The sequence below is a fragment of the Leptinotarsa decemlineata genome, unplaced genomic scaffold (assembly GCF_025532065.1).
Source record: "Leptinotarsa decemlineata unplaced genomic scaffold, Ldec_3_MD MMD2_P_RNA_scaffold_14, whole genome shotgun sequence".
Taxonomy (NCBI): Eukaryota; Metazoa; Arthropoda; class Insecta; order Coleoptera; family Chrysomelidae; genus Leptinotarsa; species Leptinotarsa decemlineata.
Window position 1 is genome coordinate 10075460 of NW_027412528.1, and position 20048 is coordinate 10095507.

Sequence of the window (20048 nt, forward strand, 5' to 3'; positions counted from 1 at the left end):
TACCGACTTTGCAGAGCTCGTAGAGTGGTGGAAAATGTGTTCGGCATATTGTCTGCAGTGTTTAGAGTTTTGCGGAAACCTATGTTGTTAGAACCGAACACCGCGACATTTGTCGTAACAGCAATAACATGCCTTCACAATTTTTTAAGAAAAGGTAATAATTCTCAGGTATATACCCCTGAAGGTAGCTTTGACGAAGAATCGAACGGCCAGGTCAAATTAGGACACTGGAGAGACGGTAACAATGACATGACTAGTATGTTACCCTTGCAAATAAGACCGCGAAGGGCTACAAGATCTGCTCACCATATTCGTAATGAAGTTGCTGAATACTGCATTCAGCAGGGGTCTGTAAGCAACCGTATCTGTTATAGCACGAGGTGTATTTCTATCCAGTAGAAATATCATAGCTTTTTACTATGGTATACTTCATCTGCACCTGAAATTGAAGTTGAAATTAACAAAACGTCGACCCAAAGTAGTATATTTCGTGAATATCGTAATCTATGGTAGAAAAATAATTGTAAAAAAATCAATAAAAACCAAATTGTATCTGTTACTTGTGGGCCTATGTACTTAAGAACTTGATGAATAATTACGTACCTTTTCCTGTTCTAGTTGTTTAGTTTTTTGTTTTTCCCTCCTCAATGATGCCAGTAAACTTGTCATTTTCATTTTACATGTTTCTCTGTCGCTGTCGAATAACGAAGCCAATCTATTCCAAGCGTCTTCTTTCTTGTGTTTGTTATAATGCTCTGGATGAACTGGGTTCCACAACTATAAAATACAGAGTTTTTTCTTTGTGCCACTCCATGTTTTAAGAAATAAATACGAGAAAACGACGTGTGATTTCTCGCGACGCGCGTGCGCTCGGGACGACTTGCAAGAGCGTACTGACCGAACCGCGTAACACTCAAAGGAATCGCCAAAAAACCGACAGCCGGGTGGAGCACTCAAAGCGAGCAACGAGCGGCTCGTTGCTCGCTGGTTTCCCCGTAACACGACGTACTGACTGCACGAATGCTCGCGGTGTAACACGTTACATTACGCTTCGTAACGCCGGTCAGTACCCACCTTTATATTTCACTGGTACAGGCATAATGATGTTAATGATGCTATTGGTTACTTACGAATGACTCCATGGTTGTCTGCATAACGTTTATCAATTCTCAGATGCTTCGGTGATTGTAATTCAAAAACGGTTTTCTTTTTGCAATGTTTACAATACTGTCTTGTACTTCTTTTTGATACTTCCTTATTGTCTTTTGGAGTATTAAACATTTTACAAAATAATACGTTTTTTATGGATTCTTTCGTTTTTAGGTTTATATGTTTTTCTTTTTTCTCTTTACAGAGTTGTAGTAAAGTTTTTTTCCATATCTTCACATGCTTTTAATAAACTGTCCTCGAATAAATCGCTAAAATCCATCTTTTGTTTACACTGAAACAGAAAGTGTGCAATGTTGGAGGTCGAAAAATTAAATTCCTCATGTGGTTGTTGAATGAATAATGAACTCAAACAGTTGAAGCGATTATGATGGTGATGCTGTCAGTTGTTGCCTCCTCAACTGACTTCTCAAATCTCTCTCGTTCCTTAATCTTTGTCTATTGGACCCAGAATCTCGACGTTGATGACAGGGTGGGCAAAAGTTATATTCTGATGAAAAACTTTCATAAAGTTTCAAACATCTCCTGTCATTACACCGATACTTTGAAGGACCATTGACTTGAGGAAGTTCGTTTCCATTAGTGCTACTAATAATATTTTCTTGAATTGCTTTGTTCATATTGCTCTGTAAAATCACAAATCAATCGGAAAAAGAACTCAAGACAAACGTTTTTTCCATTGTGTTAAAATATAAATTGTAAGTTAATTAATTGTAAAAATGAATATTACAAATGTGGATTAAATTTTGAAACCCCAAGGCAATGTATCACTTGATAAATAATTTACAATTTGTTTGTCATCGAAAGGAGTTAATGAAACTTTTTTTTGATTTATTGTATATACCTCATGTTTTTTTACTACGAATCAGATTTTCCGTTACTTCAAAATGTTCATTTCCGAATAGGCAATCGTAGTAATTTTGGAAATGTATTTTTTTGAGAGAGGCTCTGGTAACACCTTTATCTTTTTTAATTGTCAAATTTTCCCCGTCATTCTCTCCATGTTCTACTTTTATCGTATACATTTTTGACTTTAAGCCAATGAACTCTTTCATAATTCTTCCATTGTTTTCGTCTTTCTTTAAACCTAAAACTTTATTTACCAATGGAATTCCGAATTAGATATCTACAGCAGTGGATCTCAACCTTTTCACCACTGACGACCACTTGTACCTTTCAGAATTCTTGGCGGACCACTTAGATATTATTATTACTATTTCCCAATAATAGGTAAAATGAGATGAACACTGAAGTTTTACTAATGAATTTATTATTTACATTTTACAAAATATAAAAAGAAAATACATAGTGAAGGACAAAAGAAATATAAAAAACAAAACAAAAAGTCATAGATAGCGCCAAATTAAGACGTTAATGACTCCCTTGGTCTTGCTTCTCACTTGAAAGTTTCTCAATATTCGGCTCGAAAGAAGTTAACGCCAGTCTCATAGGAGCATTCAAATTTAGCAACCTATTTCTGTGTTTATTCTTGATGACACATAATGTTGAGAATGCTGCTTCACAGAGATAAGTGGAACGAAAAGGAAGAAGTTTCAAAGCTTTTTCACTTAGCAGTGGACTTTCATCAAGTAATCCTATCCAAAAATCTGCAACATTTTCGCAGTGAGATTTTATCACTTTTAAATGATCATCGCATGAAATTTCAATAAGCTGTTCATTTTCCTGAATAGACAGATCATTATCGTGGGTAGCTAAAAAGGGATCAATCACCCACAGATTATTTTTCCTCACATCTGTATCAGCAGGAAAGTACTTCTCAAAGTAGTCTTGAAGTGATTTAATGTAGGACTTAACCAGTGAATGTAAAACCTCCTCATTTAAGCCTTCATTTTCAGAGGTAAAATCTGAAAACAAGTTGAACATTTCAAACGATCCTTTTCCAGCTTCGGACTCCCATAGCAACAATTTTTTCCTGAATGAATCAATTTTTTTCCCAAGGTCAAATGCGGTTTTAGATGGTCCCTGCAGGCCTAGATTCAATATGTTGAGCTGTTCAAAAATATTCGCCAAAAAAGCTAACTGGGCCATAAATTCTCCGTCACGCAGTGTTTCCGCTAAATCAGGTTTTTTTCCATCAAGATACATACATACTTCTTCTCGAAGTTCATAAAATCTGCCTAAAACCCGGCCCCTGGACAGCCACCGAACTTCGGTATGTAGAAGGAGATTGGAATGAATGGATCCCATGTCCTCGCATAACAAAGCAAACAATCTCGAATTAAGAGCATTACTTTTTATAAAGTTCACGGCCTTTACCACAGTAGTCAAAACCTTGTTTAGGTCAGGAATTAATCTTTTGGCAGCAAGCATTTCGCGATGAATGATACAGTGTGTTAAAACAATATCACTGTTTCCTTCTTTCCTTACTAAACTTGGCAAGCCTGTTTTGTGACCTGTCATTGCCGCGGCACCATCAGTGCAAAGTCCTACACAGTCTTTCCAAGAAAGATTTGTGAGTGTGAAATATCCGTCAATGGCTTTAAAAATGTCTTTTCCGGTTGTGTTACCTTGCAACTCAATCGAGGTCAGGAACTCCTCAGATAATTTTTTGTTGTCTTTATCTATGAATCGTATATAAACAAGAAGAATAGCTTTATTGGTGTTATCTGTAGATTCATCAAGTTGTACAGCAAAAATCTTTGAGGATTGAATTTTCTTCAGAAGTTGGGTTTCAACATCTGATGCCATATCTTCAATTCTCCTACTAACGGTGTCATTGGAAAGAGGAATATTTTGCATTTTTTTTGCATATTTATCACCTAAAATTGCTTTAGTTGCATCTACGATACATGGTAAAACTAATTCCTCGCCAATAGTAAAGGGTTTCTTGGTTTTTGCGATTCTAAGTGAAAGTTGATATGACGCCTTCAAAGTAGCTTTATCATAAGTTGAGTATGACTTAAGGATACTTTTTGACGATTTTAGTTCCGTCTCCTTCCTCTTAAAGAAATCTACATGTTTTCCGGCAAAATTTTTATGCTTTGTTTCAAAGTGCCTAGTTAATTTTGCCGGTTTCATTGCCTCATTACTTAAAACCTCCGCACAAATTACACATTGAGGTAATTGAACACCAAATTCTTCAATGAATGTAAATCCACATGCTATGTAGTCCGGACTGTACTTACGATTAGCAGCCTTTCTTTTAGGACCAGTTTGAGTTATCACTGGCAATATTACTGCTATCACTGCAATATTACTGGTAGAACATCCTGCTTTAACGTTCTCACTATCCGTCTTCTTAAAAAAAACCGAAAGTTTCATCTGTTTGCTCATTTTAGTAAACTACAATCACCAAGCAAAAAACACGCACGCTCGTCACTTGACAGTTGAGTCAGCACTGAGTTACTGAGTAGTGGCGCGATCAAAGACGCCTGGTCGTCACGACAGCGGCCGAAACTAAACGAAGAGGCGCGTTTGGTCGTCTGGTTCTGGTCAACACAATACTGCAAACGTTTTGAGTTGAAAAAAAAAATAGGCAGTCGCATTAATTTACGTCTCAAGAGCCAAGATTTAAATTGATTATTTTATGACTGTTCACTTCGCGGACCACCATGAAAACCGTTCGGGAACCACATGTGGTCCGCGGACCACAGGTTGAGAATCACTGAATTCTACAGCATAGTCTGATGTATCAAATTTATATATGTCCTCTTTGATATGTGCATAAATGTCATCGGTGAAAAAGTGGTAAATCAATGAATCAGTATCTGTATACAACAATTTCGCATTTTCATTTAATTAAGGTTTGATATAATTATAATGAAAGTCATATAAAATAGTTTTTGAAATTTCCAAAACACTGAAACCTACATAAATGGGTTATTAAGATTTATATTAAATCTTCATCTCAATGATTACCATATCATCATCAAAAATGGTTAAACTATAAAAATTCGGTTTTGATATGTAACTTTTTCCTCCGTATCTACCCTCCTAATTAGTACATAATTCAATATCTTTATATTTACGACAGTTTTCTATTGTTTTCCCAAAGACACTATTGTTCATTAGCTTATAACAATTTTTCTCAAATTCATTTTTACTGTTTTATCTTAATATCGTATTCAAATCAATATAAGTTTTTAACCATGGTATTTGTTTAAATTTCAAAATTTTATGAATTCTGCTGATTTTGGGACCTAAACTGACTGCCTGTTTCAAATTTCTATAATGAATAACATATTTCTTATCGAAAAGTGTTGTTACCAATTTTCGATTTTTTGATGATGATATGGGTGGAATCATTTTTTGAGGGCATAATGGAAGATCTTTATGAACATTTTGAACTTCTACAGGATAATCTAAGTCAACTTCTAAAATGTAACCATATTCAGAATCATTAGGTGTATTAAATATATTTTCAGACTAGAAATCAGTATTATTTATCCACTTGAAATCACCTGCAGGTAAATATTCTGATAATGCTGTACCATACAAGGCATTAACATCGTAATACATGAGATATGATGAGGGTTGATCAGAGTTATACTCGTTTTTCATGTAAATATTATTAGCTTTACCATATATATTGCTACATTGAGTGTGGTGGGCCCCTATGGTTTGATGTTTTTTGGACACTTACTATAGGTAAAGAATGAACCACGTCTCCACCTGATTTTATACCGTGGTCCAAACCAGCCGACTTTCATACTCAGAGAACGTTCAAATTCACCCTCTCTACGACAAGGGATCTGTGTTGCCAGAGAAAGATGTTTTGGGAAATTCAAAAACAACTTGAGTATGCCACAATAATAAACTTCCTGTTTGGAATCGAGCGGCTGTTCCCAAACAGGTAGGAAGTTTTTTTGGTTAACTAGATGTTTGTTATAAACCTACTGAATGACAAACCAACGTACATTTTAAACATTTATTGAATAAGAATTAAACTAATATGACAATAGTAAACACAAAAACAAAGAACATTAGGTGCATGTAATTACCTAAACGTATAATATCGGACAATTATCAATTAAAAAAAAATAAAAAGCGTGTACGCTAATATTACCTTCAACAAATTTTACTATAAGTAGCAGATACGCCGTCTTACTTAATATTGATAACTCAGGGCAGAAACGATACCAATATATAATCATTACTTTTCTCACCAGTACATGTACAAGAGACAGTGTGACAGGCTTACCAATCATTTACAAGTATTCAATATATTTTTCTGTAACTTTACAATGTCATATTCAACAACAGGGAACATAATATCAATATATCGTTAACATTAAATATAACAGTATTAATAAACAAATACACAATTTCAACACAATAAAAACCACGACAAGTGGTAGCACATAAAATATTGGATTTCGCTATCATACCTGGGACTCTGCTCACCTGTACTAGATTCTCAATTATACAAAACCAAAATAGAAATAGCTCATAGCACAATTATGTCAAAATGTAATTAAAATCTTCGGAGATCGTTATTCTCGACATAAAGACTACACTTTAATTACCAAGGAAAGTTCGGTTTTCTTTTTAGAATGATACTCACGTAAAAATGAGATGTAATACTTCATCTTTCAGTAATAAATTGCTGTTACTTTTCCATGGGCCGGTTTATTCTAAGCTCGAAGAATTTTCCGGTCTTTGTTTATTTCGGCATTAATATCGGTGGTTATGAAACTTCGTTTCCAACTGATTATACTTTTTGTTACACGTAAATTCACTGACAAAGATTATTTTTCCATTTGAAGCGAACTAACATTTCGCGTGAAATTTTACTGATGGAGTTCACTTCAATTTCGATGATTCAAACTAGACTGATTACATTGTTACTAATTTATTTCATCGGCGGATATACATACACTTCGACGAATCAAACTGACTGATTATCACTTTGGATTAACTTCGCGTAAATTTATCACTGACGGAGATAGTTTCATCTGGACTGGTCAAACTAGACTGATTTAATCCAAATTTTGATCCTGTATTTATATCCAGATTAATGAGGCAATAATCTGAACACCTGTTGTCCGCAGCTGTGTGACTTCCTTTGTTCAAGCGGCCGTCTGCCCTCATTATTTTTCTATAATAAATTGAGGAGGTGAAGTAACAAAGGGGCTAAGTGCCAAAACTGTAAACTCGGGAAAGTGACAAAAAACTTCATCATACTAAGATACTCAACTTTTTATTCATAAATGATGGTACAGCTTATTCTTTTGCATACGCCTGAATATGCTCTATACAAATAACGTACAAAAGTTGAACATATGACTATATTCTGAAAATTAAAAAAAAAATCTGGGAAAAGGGGTAAGTGCCAGTATTTTATTTAGTTACATTAGAGTAAAATTCTTGGTGTTTCTCATCTTTTAGATATGGAATCATTGATATTAAATGCTTCTTTTTGTTATCACCGATCTTATTTACGTCTGGAAGCTGATGAATCGCCATGATTTTGCAATCAAATTTACATTTACATGTTACCTGTAAGAAAGAATCCACGTTTTGTGGTTCACACAAATAATTATTTACAAAGTTAAAAACTCACTTCTAGGTTAGGTTTCTTTTTTTCGGCTATATCATTTCCCTTTCTCGTTTTATATGATTTTCCGGCATTTTTCCAGTCTCTATGTTGGTCACTCAGTCGTCCCAATCCTTGTTTACGACGTTCTATATTCATTTTAAACTAATTCTGCAGTCGTATACACAATACAGAATCAATACACACACAACACATCAGCGCGCACTTGTCCTTAGCACCTTTGTTGAGGAACTGACGTTGCACTTGCGCGAAACAACAAGAACTTTGTGATTTTTCCCCCAAAAGTTTGTGTCCGGGCACTTAGCCCGTTTCATAGGTTGTAGTCGGTGGCACATAGAATCTTCCTACAGCATAATCTCATATTTCGACAAATTGGCACTTAGCCCCTTTGTTACTTCACCTCCTCAATTATTCTTGACAGTTTTATGATTATTAGACGGATGCCACCAAGTCTTATCTTTACTGATGGACAGAACGCATCGGGGATTTCGCTTAATTAAACTAATTGGTCTCGCGAGTCGTCTCGCGTTAATTGATCAATTTAACAGTTCTTCGTGCCTACATATTTTAATTCTCGATGCTCGTATATTCGGATTGTTACATCCCTCCCTCCTTAATAAAAAGATGAGATCTAATATGTCGTCATCGCGAATAGAGTTAATGCCATGTTTCTCGATTTATTTTAGGTCTCTTCTAATTTAAAATAGTAATAATATTCTCTTATGTTGGCGTACCTGCTCTTCTTAACTTACTTACTTAATCTTATAGAATTGGGTGTTGATTGTGTCCTAAATTTCTGTTTAAACTATTATCTGAATTTATACCCAATCACTATAAGATGGCTACTTTCTACATGACTACATTCCTTAAGCCGCGGTCAGACTATGCTGTTTAGCAGCCGCTACTAACCAGCCGCTGGTAAATATCACCATCAGCCAGCGGATCTGAGGGGTTCACATTTAAGGTAACTAGCCGCTAGTACAGTTGATGTTGGTGACTTGAAAACATCGTGTGTGGTGTGTTGTGTGCATCATGTCATCTATTGGTGTGAGTCGTGAAGTTCTGAGACGTGTGTTAAATATTGGAATAAAAGAGTTGTGTGAACAGATGTTGAAACGGAAGAAAAGGCGATGGTGGGTTAGATCCTGGATATTAAGAAGAAACGATCTGGGGGCATCAGCAAGACTTTTTAAGGAACTAGAATTGGAAGATCCGTCATCTTATGCAAACATTTTAAGAATGTCAGTTCCAAAATTTAAAGAGCTATTAGAGTTAGTCACTCCGCTTATCCAGAAAAAAGACACCAAATTCCGTCAGGCTATTCCAAGTAAAACAAAACTAGAAATAACTTTACGTTATCTAGCAACTGGAGACAGTTACAAGTCTTTGGCCTACCTGTTTAGAGTTCCTCATAACTCAATTTCAGTGTTCGTTCCAGAAGTGTTGAGCAGCATTTACGAGGTTTTACAGCAGTTTATCAAGGTACAGTAGTAGGTACATTATTTACTCCTATTTGTATATGTAGTTAGCTTATCAAATAGAAAATAATTGACCTTTTCTGAAAAAACGAGCAAGGGATATTTTCTTACAGGAGAGTTAGGAGGCCTAGGACAAGAATTTATAAGCACATTTTACTTTTAACAATAATGTAGTTTATTAATCTTCTTCACTTTGTGTATAACAATTAATTTTGTTATGTAAAACAAACTGGAAATATTTTAGTTTCTGGAAAGTCAGTTATTAAAATCGGCAAGGTGGGTCCCAGCATCACAGATTCCAACCATGGCTTGGGATACAATGTCCAAACCTCCAATGTCGTCTTGGTTGGATATACCTGGTGTTTGGCCAGAGCTGTTGTGACTGAATGGTGACATCTGAGAAAAAGAGCTACCGCTGTACGGTGACATCAGGGGATGTGGGGTCGAACAAGAGCTACCGCTGCTGTATGGTGACTGCAAGCGCTGCTGCATCGAACACTGTCCTTGCTCATTATCCAAACAGAGCAAGCGTTCTGTTGTGATAAGGGTGTTAATCTTGCTTTGTAGGGCGATGAAATTTCTTAATGGCATCTCCCTTAATTGGCTAGCAATATACTTGCCATATTTGTCGAATTGATCTTCGTTTTCAGCAACTAATTTACCTATATCATGCAACTTATCCACTGACTTTTCAAAACGTGTTTGAGGTTTCTTACTACCAGAAGTTGTTTTAATATGATTCAAGTGACGAGATGGGGGTAGCATTTTTTCAGGAGATCTTTTTGCTGCTTTATTACCTGATGCAGAAGGCGTTGAATACTTATTTCTTTTTGAAGGGCTTGGAGTGTTAATCTTGACAGAGGTGATTGCTTCGGTGTCCTCAGATGGATAGTCGTAGTCCTCATTTTGCATTGCCATCTCCGTAATGTGGTCCTAAAAAATAAAAAAATTGAAAAAAAGTAGGATAAGAAAATAACAATTTAACTTATAACAATTAAATATACACTTCCAGACGGTAAAATTATTATAAATTAATTTTATATATTAATATAATATATAATATAATATATAATATATAATATAATTTTTTTATATTAATATAAATTAATATAAATTTTTTACAGAGTGTTCCGTAAGTAAGAACCTCGTACACAAAATTCGTAATGTGTTTCGTTGGGTCAAAATAAGCAAAAAAGTTCATATTGACAAAACTTTGATCTCGCGTGTTTTCCCGTCTTTCGGTCTCTCCAGATTTTGTACAAAAAAATACGAAAGTCTGTAACGATTGTTCAAAATCTTTACAGGCCGACAGACGCGAGAAGCGAGATAGAACTTTTGTCCATATCAACGTTTTTGCTTATTTTGACCCAGACAACCAAACTACGAAAGTTTTGGTACTTTTACGGAACCCCCTGTACATTTAAGAAAATTACAATTGTTACTTTTGTACGTTCTATTTCAGGTACCTGATAGAATAGCTGGATGGAAACAAATTCAAAAGTCGTTTGAATGTAAGTGGAACTTTCCTGATTGCTGTGGGGCACTGGACGGAAAACATATCAGAATTCAACGACCTCCAAACAGCACTTCTCTATTTTATAACTACAAGGGGACATATAGTATTGTTTTATTTGCCATGGTGGATGCAGAATACTGCTTCAGATATATTGACGTTGGATGTGATGGCCGATCTAATGATAGTACCATTTACAACAATTCCACTTTGAAAATTGCTCTTGAGAGAAACCTTTTAAACTGGCCTATAGGAGGACTTTGCGTTGCCGATGATGCATTTTGTCTCACGTCTTACATGTTGAAACCATATTCACAAAGAGGTCTCTCTGTGGAAGAGCAAATTTTCAATTACAGACTATCTCGAGCTAGGCGTGTTGCTGAAAACGCCTTTGGTATCTTGGCCAGCCGTTTCCGCATATTCAGCAGACCTATTCCATTGGACGTGGGTACAGTGGAAATTCTTGTAAAAGTAAGTTGTGGTCTGCACAACTGGTTAAGAATGACATCATCACAGACGTATATGACCCCGGGATCAGTTGATGAAGAGGACTTGATGACAGGAGTTATAAACCCAGGTGAATGGCGCCAAGACCCTAACACTATGTCTCCATTACAAAGACTGTATGCATCCAACAACTACAAACAAGAAGGAAATGACGTGCGAGAGTGGTTTACCCAGGAGTTTACAACAACCTTGGCTGTTCCTTGGCAAATGAAATCTATCGGACATGAATGTACTGAAAGCGACTAATTTGCCCAAGAACTATCTGATACATACACGAAGAAATGTTTGTTTCTTAGGAAAATTGACAGTATTTGTATGTACATCATTTTCCCAAATAAACTTTAATTTGCAGAAAAACAATGTTTTCCAAAAGTAATTGTCTCTACCTTAAAAATTCCACGATTACCGTACTAGATTAGTTTTTAGACTACTTTAAAAAGATTAAATTTGTACTAAAATAAACTTTAACCAGTTAACTGGCACTTTGACGCATACAATGGTTTTTATTGGTTTTAGCCAAAATGAGGGGCAACTTTTAACATTTTCAAATGAATTTTCAAAACCCTAATATTTTGCTCCTGTATAGGCTTGTACTTGACATGTTTTGTGTACATTTCGTCAAATATTAAACAAACCTTTAGTAATAGTTAACAAATTTATACAAGTAATAATAAATTAGTTTTGAAGAATAATCTTTAAGTTTTATATTTTTAACACAAATCTAAGGTATGTTGCTATAATTTTAAACTTACCAGATTCGATGATGAGTCACGACCAACAATACTACTGCTCCAGAACATTTGGGCTGCCGAGAACCACACCAGTCTAGGTTTGTAGACGTCATCTGCTCCCGCACCACTCTTCTTTGACTTTTTTATTTTGTACACTTCATTTCGATAAGTATCTCTCAAACTTTTTATTTTTTTCTTCAGTGGGGCCAAATCTACTTTCAGTCCTCGTTCTTCAAGTTTCTGCAATAACTCCTTATATGCTGAGTCTTTGGCATTTCTGTTGATATAGTCTGCACACGAAGCGTCCCACAGACAAGGATAATTTTGGAATATATCTAGGAAAGTAATTATATCTTTACCCGACCACTTGTTACTGTCGACCATATTCACTGGAAAAAATGAATAGAAAATACAGTAGAATAGAAAAATATAGAAAACCAACACTTCTTTTAACTAGACACGTGTTAATTCACCAGCCGCTTGTGAGCTACTAGGGGTTCACATTGGCTGGCTGGCGCCAGCGAGGAGATCACGTGACTGCCTGCGGATGGTAGGCAGCGCTAAAAAGTTAAACATGTTCAACTTCCGATTGTGGCTAGTCCGCTGGCATTCACCAGCCGCTGGTTCTGGGTCAGACTAGGCTGCTTGCTGGCAATATTACCAGCGGCTGGTTAGTAGCGGCTGCTAAACAGCATAGTCTGACCGCGGCTTTACATACGTTCTTGTTAGCTAATCGCTGTCGCTACCTGGGGTATCCTTTCGTACAACCAGCAATTTGTCCCTAGGTCCATTTAATACCCGATGATATGCCGTGCTCGGTCCGGGTAGGTCATGTCCTGTTGTAGGCGGTACTGTTGCAGAGCACAGGTGGCATCTAGGGGTTCCTAGTGGTGATACGATCGGGGAGATCGAAGGTGTGGTCATTCTCGATGCAGTGTCCTCAGGGGGTGGGGCTCTGCTTCCTCCACAATCGATCCTGATCCTGATCATTGGCGGGGGTACATCTGTCCATGGCTGCATGTAGTCCGAGACATTGTCAGCTGGTAGGAGTGGCGCTTCTCGTGGTCGGGCTTCCATCCACTGACGATCCGGTCGGCTATATGGGACATACCTTTCTTCCCTCGGTGGAGGTAACACCTGGACTGGTCTCATTGGTTCCGGGCACCATAAACAATCGCAACTGTCAATGCCCATCTCCAATAATAATCGGGTGTACATCACATGACACACCACGATATGAGAAAGTACCGTACTGCGCCTTTCCATTAAGTCCGGTCTGTCCAGTATCACCGGAATCTGGTCCACGTCAAGCACCAGAAATTTTAATATTACCCGGAGTATTTCGCGTTTACACTCCGGTCTGATCATGTGCCGCAACGAATCTAATAAGGCTTCCATTCTTAAATAATTGTCTTTCTTGGAGACGGTTTGTTCGGTAGTCTATCGTTATTTGTTACTTTTTATTATTCCTTTACCATATACTTATTCACTTAATTCACTAGGTACAATCGCTTATCATTCATAATCGACGTCAATTTATTATATTCGGCTGTCCGAAATCCACGGTAATTCATTTACCGGTCCTCGCGATCTCGTTTCGTATCGAGGGCGCGGTCTATCTGTGTTTTCATTATTTTCTGGTTCATTCCTCATAGTAGGTATGTGTCGTCTTTCAGGGGGAAACTCTATAACTATCGGTACTTGATCCGCAAATTCACATTCTTCGTATCTATCTTCCGTAGGATTTTCTCCTCCGTTTAGCAGTTCAGATTCAGCTTTCTCAACCTCCTCGTCTCTTTTGGGAAGTATAGTATCCTTGTCTCCTCTAAATACTTTCAATCTTTCCGAATGTACTACTTGTCTCTTAGTACTATTTATTAATTGAATCTCGTAATTAACAGAAGATAACTTTCTTATTATTCTGTACGGGCCTGTCCAACGGGGCGATACTATTTTTGGGATAACTTGTGTCTAGGCTTAGTTACGGGGGGCATCTTTAAATACACTCTTGTCCCTATCGCGAAATCTCTGTGATTTTCGCCTTTTCATCAAACTTCTCTCTCCTCGATTTAGTCGATTTCTCTATGGATATTCTAGCAATTTCGTGTGCCTTTGGTGCATTCGTATGGTAAATTCTGAAACAAAATTACTGTCTACGTCGTATTTTAAACAAGGTGGCTGCATCGTCAACTGGAATGGGAGAACCATATCTCAGCCATACATTAAATAATACGGCGTTTCTTTTGTGGCATTATGAACCTGATTTCGAAGGCTACTAATGCGTAATTCAATTGTCTATCCCAATCTGACTGCTGTTCATCCACTAAGTGTGATAATGTTTCCTTGAGATTCGTACGGAATCGTTCGATAATTCCATTTGACGCCGGATGATAGGCTGTGGTCTTCAATCTATTGATTCCTAATAATTTACAAACTGACTTGAACATTTGAGATAAAAACTGACTTCCCCTGTCGGATAACAAAAAATGCGGTGTACCATACTGCAACACTATTTGTTCTACAAATACACGGGCTACTGTTTCGGCCTTTATGTCCTTCATCGGTATAGCTATGGGATACCTCGTTAAATGATCAATCATTGTTAAAATGCACCGGTTTCCGTCTTGAGTCTTATTTAAGGGTCCCACTATATCAATGGCAGTCATTTCAAAAAATCTCTCAGTGATGCAAACTTCCTGCATTTCTACCGGCTTTTGTACCGGGGTTTTATACAAATGGCACCCGTGACAGTTATTGCACCAATTAATTACATCTTTTCTTATTCCCTTCCACGTAAAATCACGACTAATCGTTTTCAGCGTTTTTTCATGACCGGTATGCCCAAAAAACGGGTGTTCATGATACAGTTTTAGCAAATTACTTCTTATTGCTTGAGGCACATACAGGGTGTTCCTTAAACACATGCTAATATTTAAGGAGGTAATTCTTAGACCCATTTTAAGAAAAAAACTTCCTATGGACGTATGTCCTGAACGCCTTAACTTTTGAGATACAGGGTGGCAAAGTGTTCAAAAATAATCAGTTTTTTAATAATAACTGAGATAATTTTGTAGACATCTTTGACATATTTGGTACATATGTTCCATGCCTCAAGGCGCATTTTCTGATGTACACAAATTTGTATTTTTTCAAACAGTGGCATCCCTACGGGTTTCGCATTGAATATTTTTGGAGAAAAAAGTACTACGCCTATGCTTTCTTTTCAAAATAAAATCATTTTTAAAATCCTCATTTATTTTTGAGAAAATTTGATCTCCTGGTATTTCTTTGTCCGACGCATGATTTTCACTCAAAAAAATAAAAATCGACAGAAAGCAAATTAAGAAATTAGATCAATTCTAAAATGAACGAGAATCTGAAAATTGCTTCATAACGCATTATTAATTCCCTAATAATATTCGAAAACATAATCTGCAAAAAAATAAATTTTTCACAAAAACGAGTTTTATTTTATTTTGTGACAGTAAGTCTAAACGAATAGCACAAATTTGTTAATTAGTAATAATACCAAAACTAATTATAAAAATTGTTGGAAGTGGCCACCTGCACTTAGTATGGATGCTTCCGCCCTTCTACGCATGGAATTACGCACCCGTTCAAATATTCCCGGCGTATTTCGTATAGTTTCACAAGAGGCAACTATTCGCTCTCTTAAATCTTCTAAAGTTTTAACGGGAGTTTTATACACAAGAGTTTTAAGGTGACCCCATAAACAAATCTAAACTGTTGAGATCGGGGGATCTTGCTGGCCATTGCTGAGGTCCTCCGCGACCTATCCAACGATTAGGATAAACTGTATTTAAATGGTTTCGGACAATTACACTGAAATGAGCAGGGGCGCTATCGTGCATGTACCATATTCGATTCCTTAACGCAAGTGGCACATCTTCCAATAACCCAGGTAAGTCTTCTTCGAGAAAGTGTAAATAAGAACGACCATCAAGGCGTCCTGGTAGCAAAAATGGGCCTATTAGATGATCACCTATAATTCCTGCCCATACATTAACCGAAAATTGGTGTTGGAAATGGGTTTCGGTTATTGCATGGGGATTTTCTTCAGCCCACACATGATTGTTATGGAAACTTTGAATGGCATTCCGAGAAAAATTTGCTTCGTCTGTGAACAAAGTTTGTGTCTCAAACTGCGGATTTAGTGCAATACTTTGTAGATACCACTGACTGAAGTTCACACGCTGTGGAAAATCTCTGGGGAGTAATGCCTGCACTCTTGAAATATGGTATGGGTATAACAAAAAATCAACCAAAATACGCCAAACAATTTGATGACAAATATCCAGAGTTCTAGCGATCTTCCTCGTACTCGTCTCAGGATGTTCCTCAATTTCTTGCAGCACCGCTTCCTCAATTTCAGGAGTTCTTACTATACGAGGTCCACCTTCCGGAGTCCCTTTCTTGAAACTACCAGTTTCCCCAAGTCGACAATGAATATTTGAAAAGGTTCGGCTATCTGGTAAGGCACGATTAGGATATCTTTCCTGATAAATGCGCCTGGCTTCTGTTGCATTACCATCGGCAAGGCCATATACGTAATGCATTTGCGCCATTTCCGCATTCGTATAATTTACCATATTTACTGATATTCAGAAAAACAGCGGACTACCAAAATAACTTCAATAACACTTCATAATCAATCAAAACACGATGTGACAGTTTTTAACACCAACACCTTACTTTAATGCCCGTATGCACCGTGTACACTTAATCGGGATTAAAGGTTTAATCTAGATAAATGCTTTAATTTACCATGCACCGTACTAAAAGTCGGGCTTAAGCTTTCGAAAATCTAATCCTCCGTTTTTCATGGATTAAACTTGGATTAGTCAGTAGAAACGATTTTTCTAACCTAAAAATAAAAGTGTTTATATTATTTTGCGTTCTTTCTCTTACAAAAAACTCAATTATTTATAAAGCAATAATGGAAATCGAAGATTTTTTTTGTTTGTGGATGATGACCATGATATATTGGACATAATTAATTTTGGTTTTCCAAGAAGACAGTGGGAAAGAAGTGAATACTTTGATACCATGGACAACCTTTCTTTTTTCAGAAGATTTAGATTGCAAAAACCTACTATCCTGAATGTTCTTCATCATGTAGAAGAAGAAATTGAGTATGACAATGATAAGTAAGTAGATATCTACCTACATACTGTAGTATTTATCAGTACCTACCTAAAATATTAAATAAAATTATACTCATAGAAACAACAGTTTTTTATTGGAGCCCATCAATCCACAATTTCAAGGATTGTCCATCGAGTTACTAAAGCCATTGCCATGTCAAGACCCTTATTTGTAACAATACCCAATGACAATGAAAGACTTCGTGTAGCGACAGACTTTTATAACATAGCTCGGTTTCCTCGGGTCATTGGCTGTGTGGATGGAACACATATTAGAATGCAGTCTCCAGGTAACAGATTGAAAATGTGTTATAACTGGATAACAGTGTATGTTTGTAGGAGGTGAGCAGGCTGAAGCATTTCGCAACAGAAAAGCCTTCTTTTCTATTAACACCCAGGTAATCTGTGATGCCAAATTAAAAATACGAGACATTGTTGCAAGGTGGCCGGGATCGAGTCATGATCTTACTATATTTAATAATAGTAGGATAAGAGCTCAATTTGAAAATAATGAATTTCAAAACTCTATCTTATTAGGTAAGTACTAAAGTATATAGTCATTAGTAGTTATCATTTGTTTTAATTATGTTAGCAAGAATGTAGGCCACATCTATTAAGTTTTTTTAATATAAATTCAAAGGTTGTTTGGTTTAACAATTTGTTAGAAATTTTATAATAACACATCTGTTTTATTACATTTTTGTAAAAATACACCCTGTATTCTTTTAGTTTGATTACATTATTTGATTTTTTTTAGGTGATAGTGGCTATGCCAATAAAGACTATCTATTAACACCGCTTTTACATCCAGACAATGAGGCAGAACACCTTTATAATGAGGCCCATATACGCACCAGAAATTCTGTAGAACGTGCCATCGGAGTTTGGAAAAGGCGCTTTCCTATACTTGCATATGGTTTGAGGTACAAACCTGAATTTGCAAGCAATATAATAATAGCAACTGCAGTTTTGCAAAATATTGCAATTGAAAATAATGAACCAGTTCCCCCACCACCAGAAAATATTAATGAAGATGAGCTCAACTACCTCATAGAACTGGGAAATATTGAGGATTTACGTAACGACCATGAAGAAAATAGAGCTAATGTGAGGCAGCACCTAATAAATAACCATTTTGCAAACCTGTAACGTTGTTATAAAATAAAGACATTTTTTAAATATTATTTTATAATTGAGTATGAAAAATATGTTCATAAGACAGTGTAAGTACATTCAGAAGAAAAAAATGTGTAACCTGCAGAAAAAAAAACTTAAACTAAACCAAAAAAAAAATGAGTGTACCTGCATACATATCTTTACACAAGCATACAGGTGTCCCATAATTTCAGGTTCAAACTTAATCATTTAGTTGTGGTGTAAGGTGTAAATGCAGTGGTTAATCTTGAACCTATAATTTTTTCACACCACAAAAAAAACAATCCTAACAAAAAACATAAATTTTAAATTGTAATAATTTTTGAAAAAAAATCTTATTTATCATCATGTGTAAGCAATGATTTTTTGTAACTAATTTCAAACTGCAAAAGTTCCAGTTTTAATTGCTTTTTTTTTTTGTATCTAATCTTAAATTTTCTTCTTGCAATTTTAACATCCTTAATTTATACTGCTGCTCTTCCTTTGCATAATTCTGTGATTCTACAATTTGTTCTAATTGCTTTTCAACTAATGCTAGCCTCTTATCTAGTAAGATATTGTACTTTTCAGCTATATCTGAAGATGTCAGAGCTCTTATACCTCCTATTGGTCGCCTTCGATTGAATGGTTTTGCCTTTGGGGTGCTGCTATTCTTAGTCGATACTGAGGTTGATAAGGATGTCTGAACTTTTTCAGTTTCTTTTGACTGGCAAGAGGGAGATACCATCAATTTTTGGTTCACTGGTTTTTGTAATATACCAGGCGGGCATTTTCTATATGTCTATGCTGCCCTGTTTTCCTCTTCTTTATTCAATTCTTCTAGACCCTAAAAATGCAAATAAAGATAAGATCCTGTTTAGTAGTAATAAAGGCTCGAATAAAGGACATAAGCAAGTACTATGATAAAAAAATCTAGAAACTCACATTATTCTCAGAATCAGTTTCTTCAATTAAAGAACCAGTAGCAGGATCAAACTCGTAAATTTGGGTATCACATTCTGTTTTTCGCTTTTTTTCTCAAGGTTCCAATATTCCTGAATTGTCAGAGTCAAATTCTGAATAAAATCCTGATACAGTATGTTCATTAAGCATGCTGATTAAAATAGTGTCTGCTGCATCCAACTTCGGATCAGGTGGTGGTGGTGGTCCACCTCCTGTTATATATGTACTTTTCTTAAGATCAGCAAACTTCTTACGTAATTCTTTTTTTTATTCGCATACAACCGTTCAAGTTGTTCACTACTTCTGTAGCATATGATGGAAGCCTGGCTATTAAATTCATTTTCAATTTTTGTCCATATCTTATTTTTATCATCAATTGATGTTCTGTTTGTTTATTTGTCTTCAAGTACTTTTTGGTATTTTTTACAAATATTCATTAAGCATACCTTTTCGCCAGTAGAAAAATTAGGAATACGATTCCTTTCATTTCCTCTTTCCATATTTACAATACAAATGACAGTATTTTTAATAAATTGATGGATGTAGCCGTTACTACGTGGTAGGAGATCATAATGAAAAGAGAAATGAAAATTTCTATGTTTTTTACCACTTTTATTTGTAACTAACGTTACTGCAGTTTCGTCCTATATGGACATTCTCAAACTTATACAATAAACTCTTTTATTGTATTAGTTTGAGAATGTCCATATAGGACGAAACTGCAGTAACGTTAGTTACAAATAAAAGTGGTAAAAAACATAAAAATTTTCATTTCTCTTTTCATTACGACAGTATTTTTAATAACTATGTTGTTGAACAATACAAAAAACGAGGTTATAATTTCACTTTACTTCCTTTTGACACTAGGTTTGC

General features: G+C 36.0%; 1 protein-coding gene and 1 long non-coding RNA gene across 3 annotated transcripts; both read right to left on the bottom strand.

The window, feature by feature from the left end:
- Positions 1–9313: 9313 nt before the first annotated feature.
- On the bottom strand, positions 9314–13207 carry LOC141483624 (uncharacterized). Its single transcript, XM_074178393.1, has 2 exons — positions 11935–13207; positions 9314–10095 (listed from the first exon to the last, which is right to left on the bottom strand). The coding sequence occupies exons 1-2, from the start codon at positions 12295–12297 to the stop codon at positions 9418–9420; spliced, it is 1041 nt and encodes a 346-aa protein (XP_074034494.1). The 5' UTR covers positions 12298–13207; the 3' UTR covers positions 9314–9417.
- A 5156-nt stretch (positions 13208–18363) lies between these two features.
- LOC141483646 (uncharacterized) lies at positions 18364–20031 on the bottom strand. Of its 2 annotated transcripts, none has more exons than XR_012466203.1 (3): positions 19622–20031; positions 19158–19559; positions 18364–19059 (listed from the first exon to the last, which is right to left on the bottom strand). It is a non-coding gene; the product is annotated as an uncharacterized lncRNA (long non-coding RNA). The 2 variants fall into 2 exon arrangements; XR_012466204.1 differs by having other exon boundaries at positions 18372–19059; positions 19158–19502.
- Between the last annotated feature and the right edge of the window lie 17 nt (positions 20032–20048).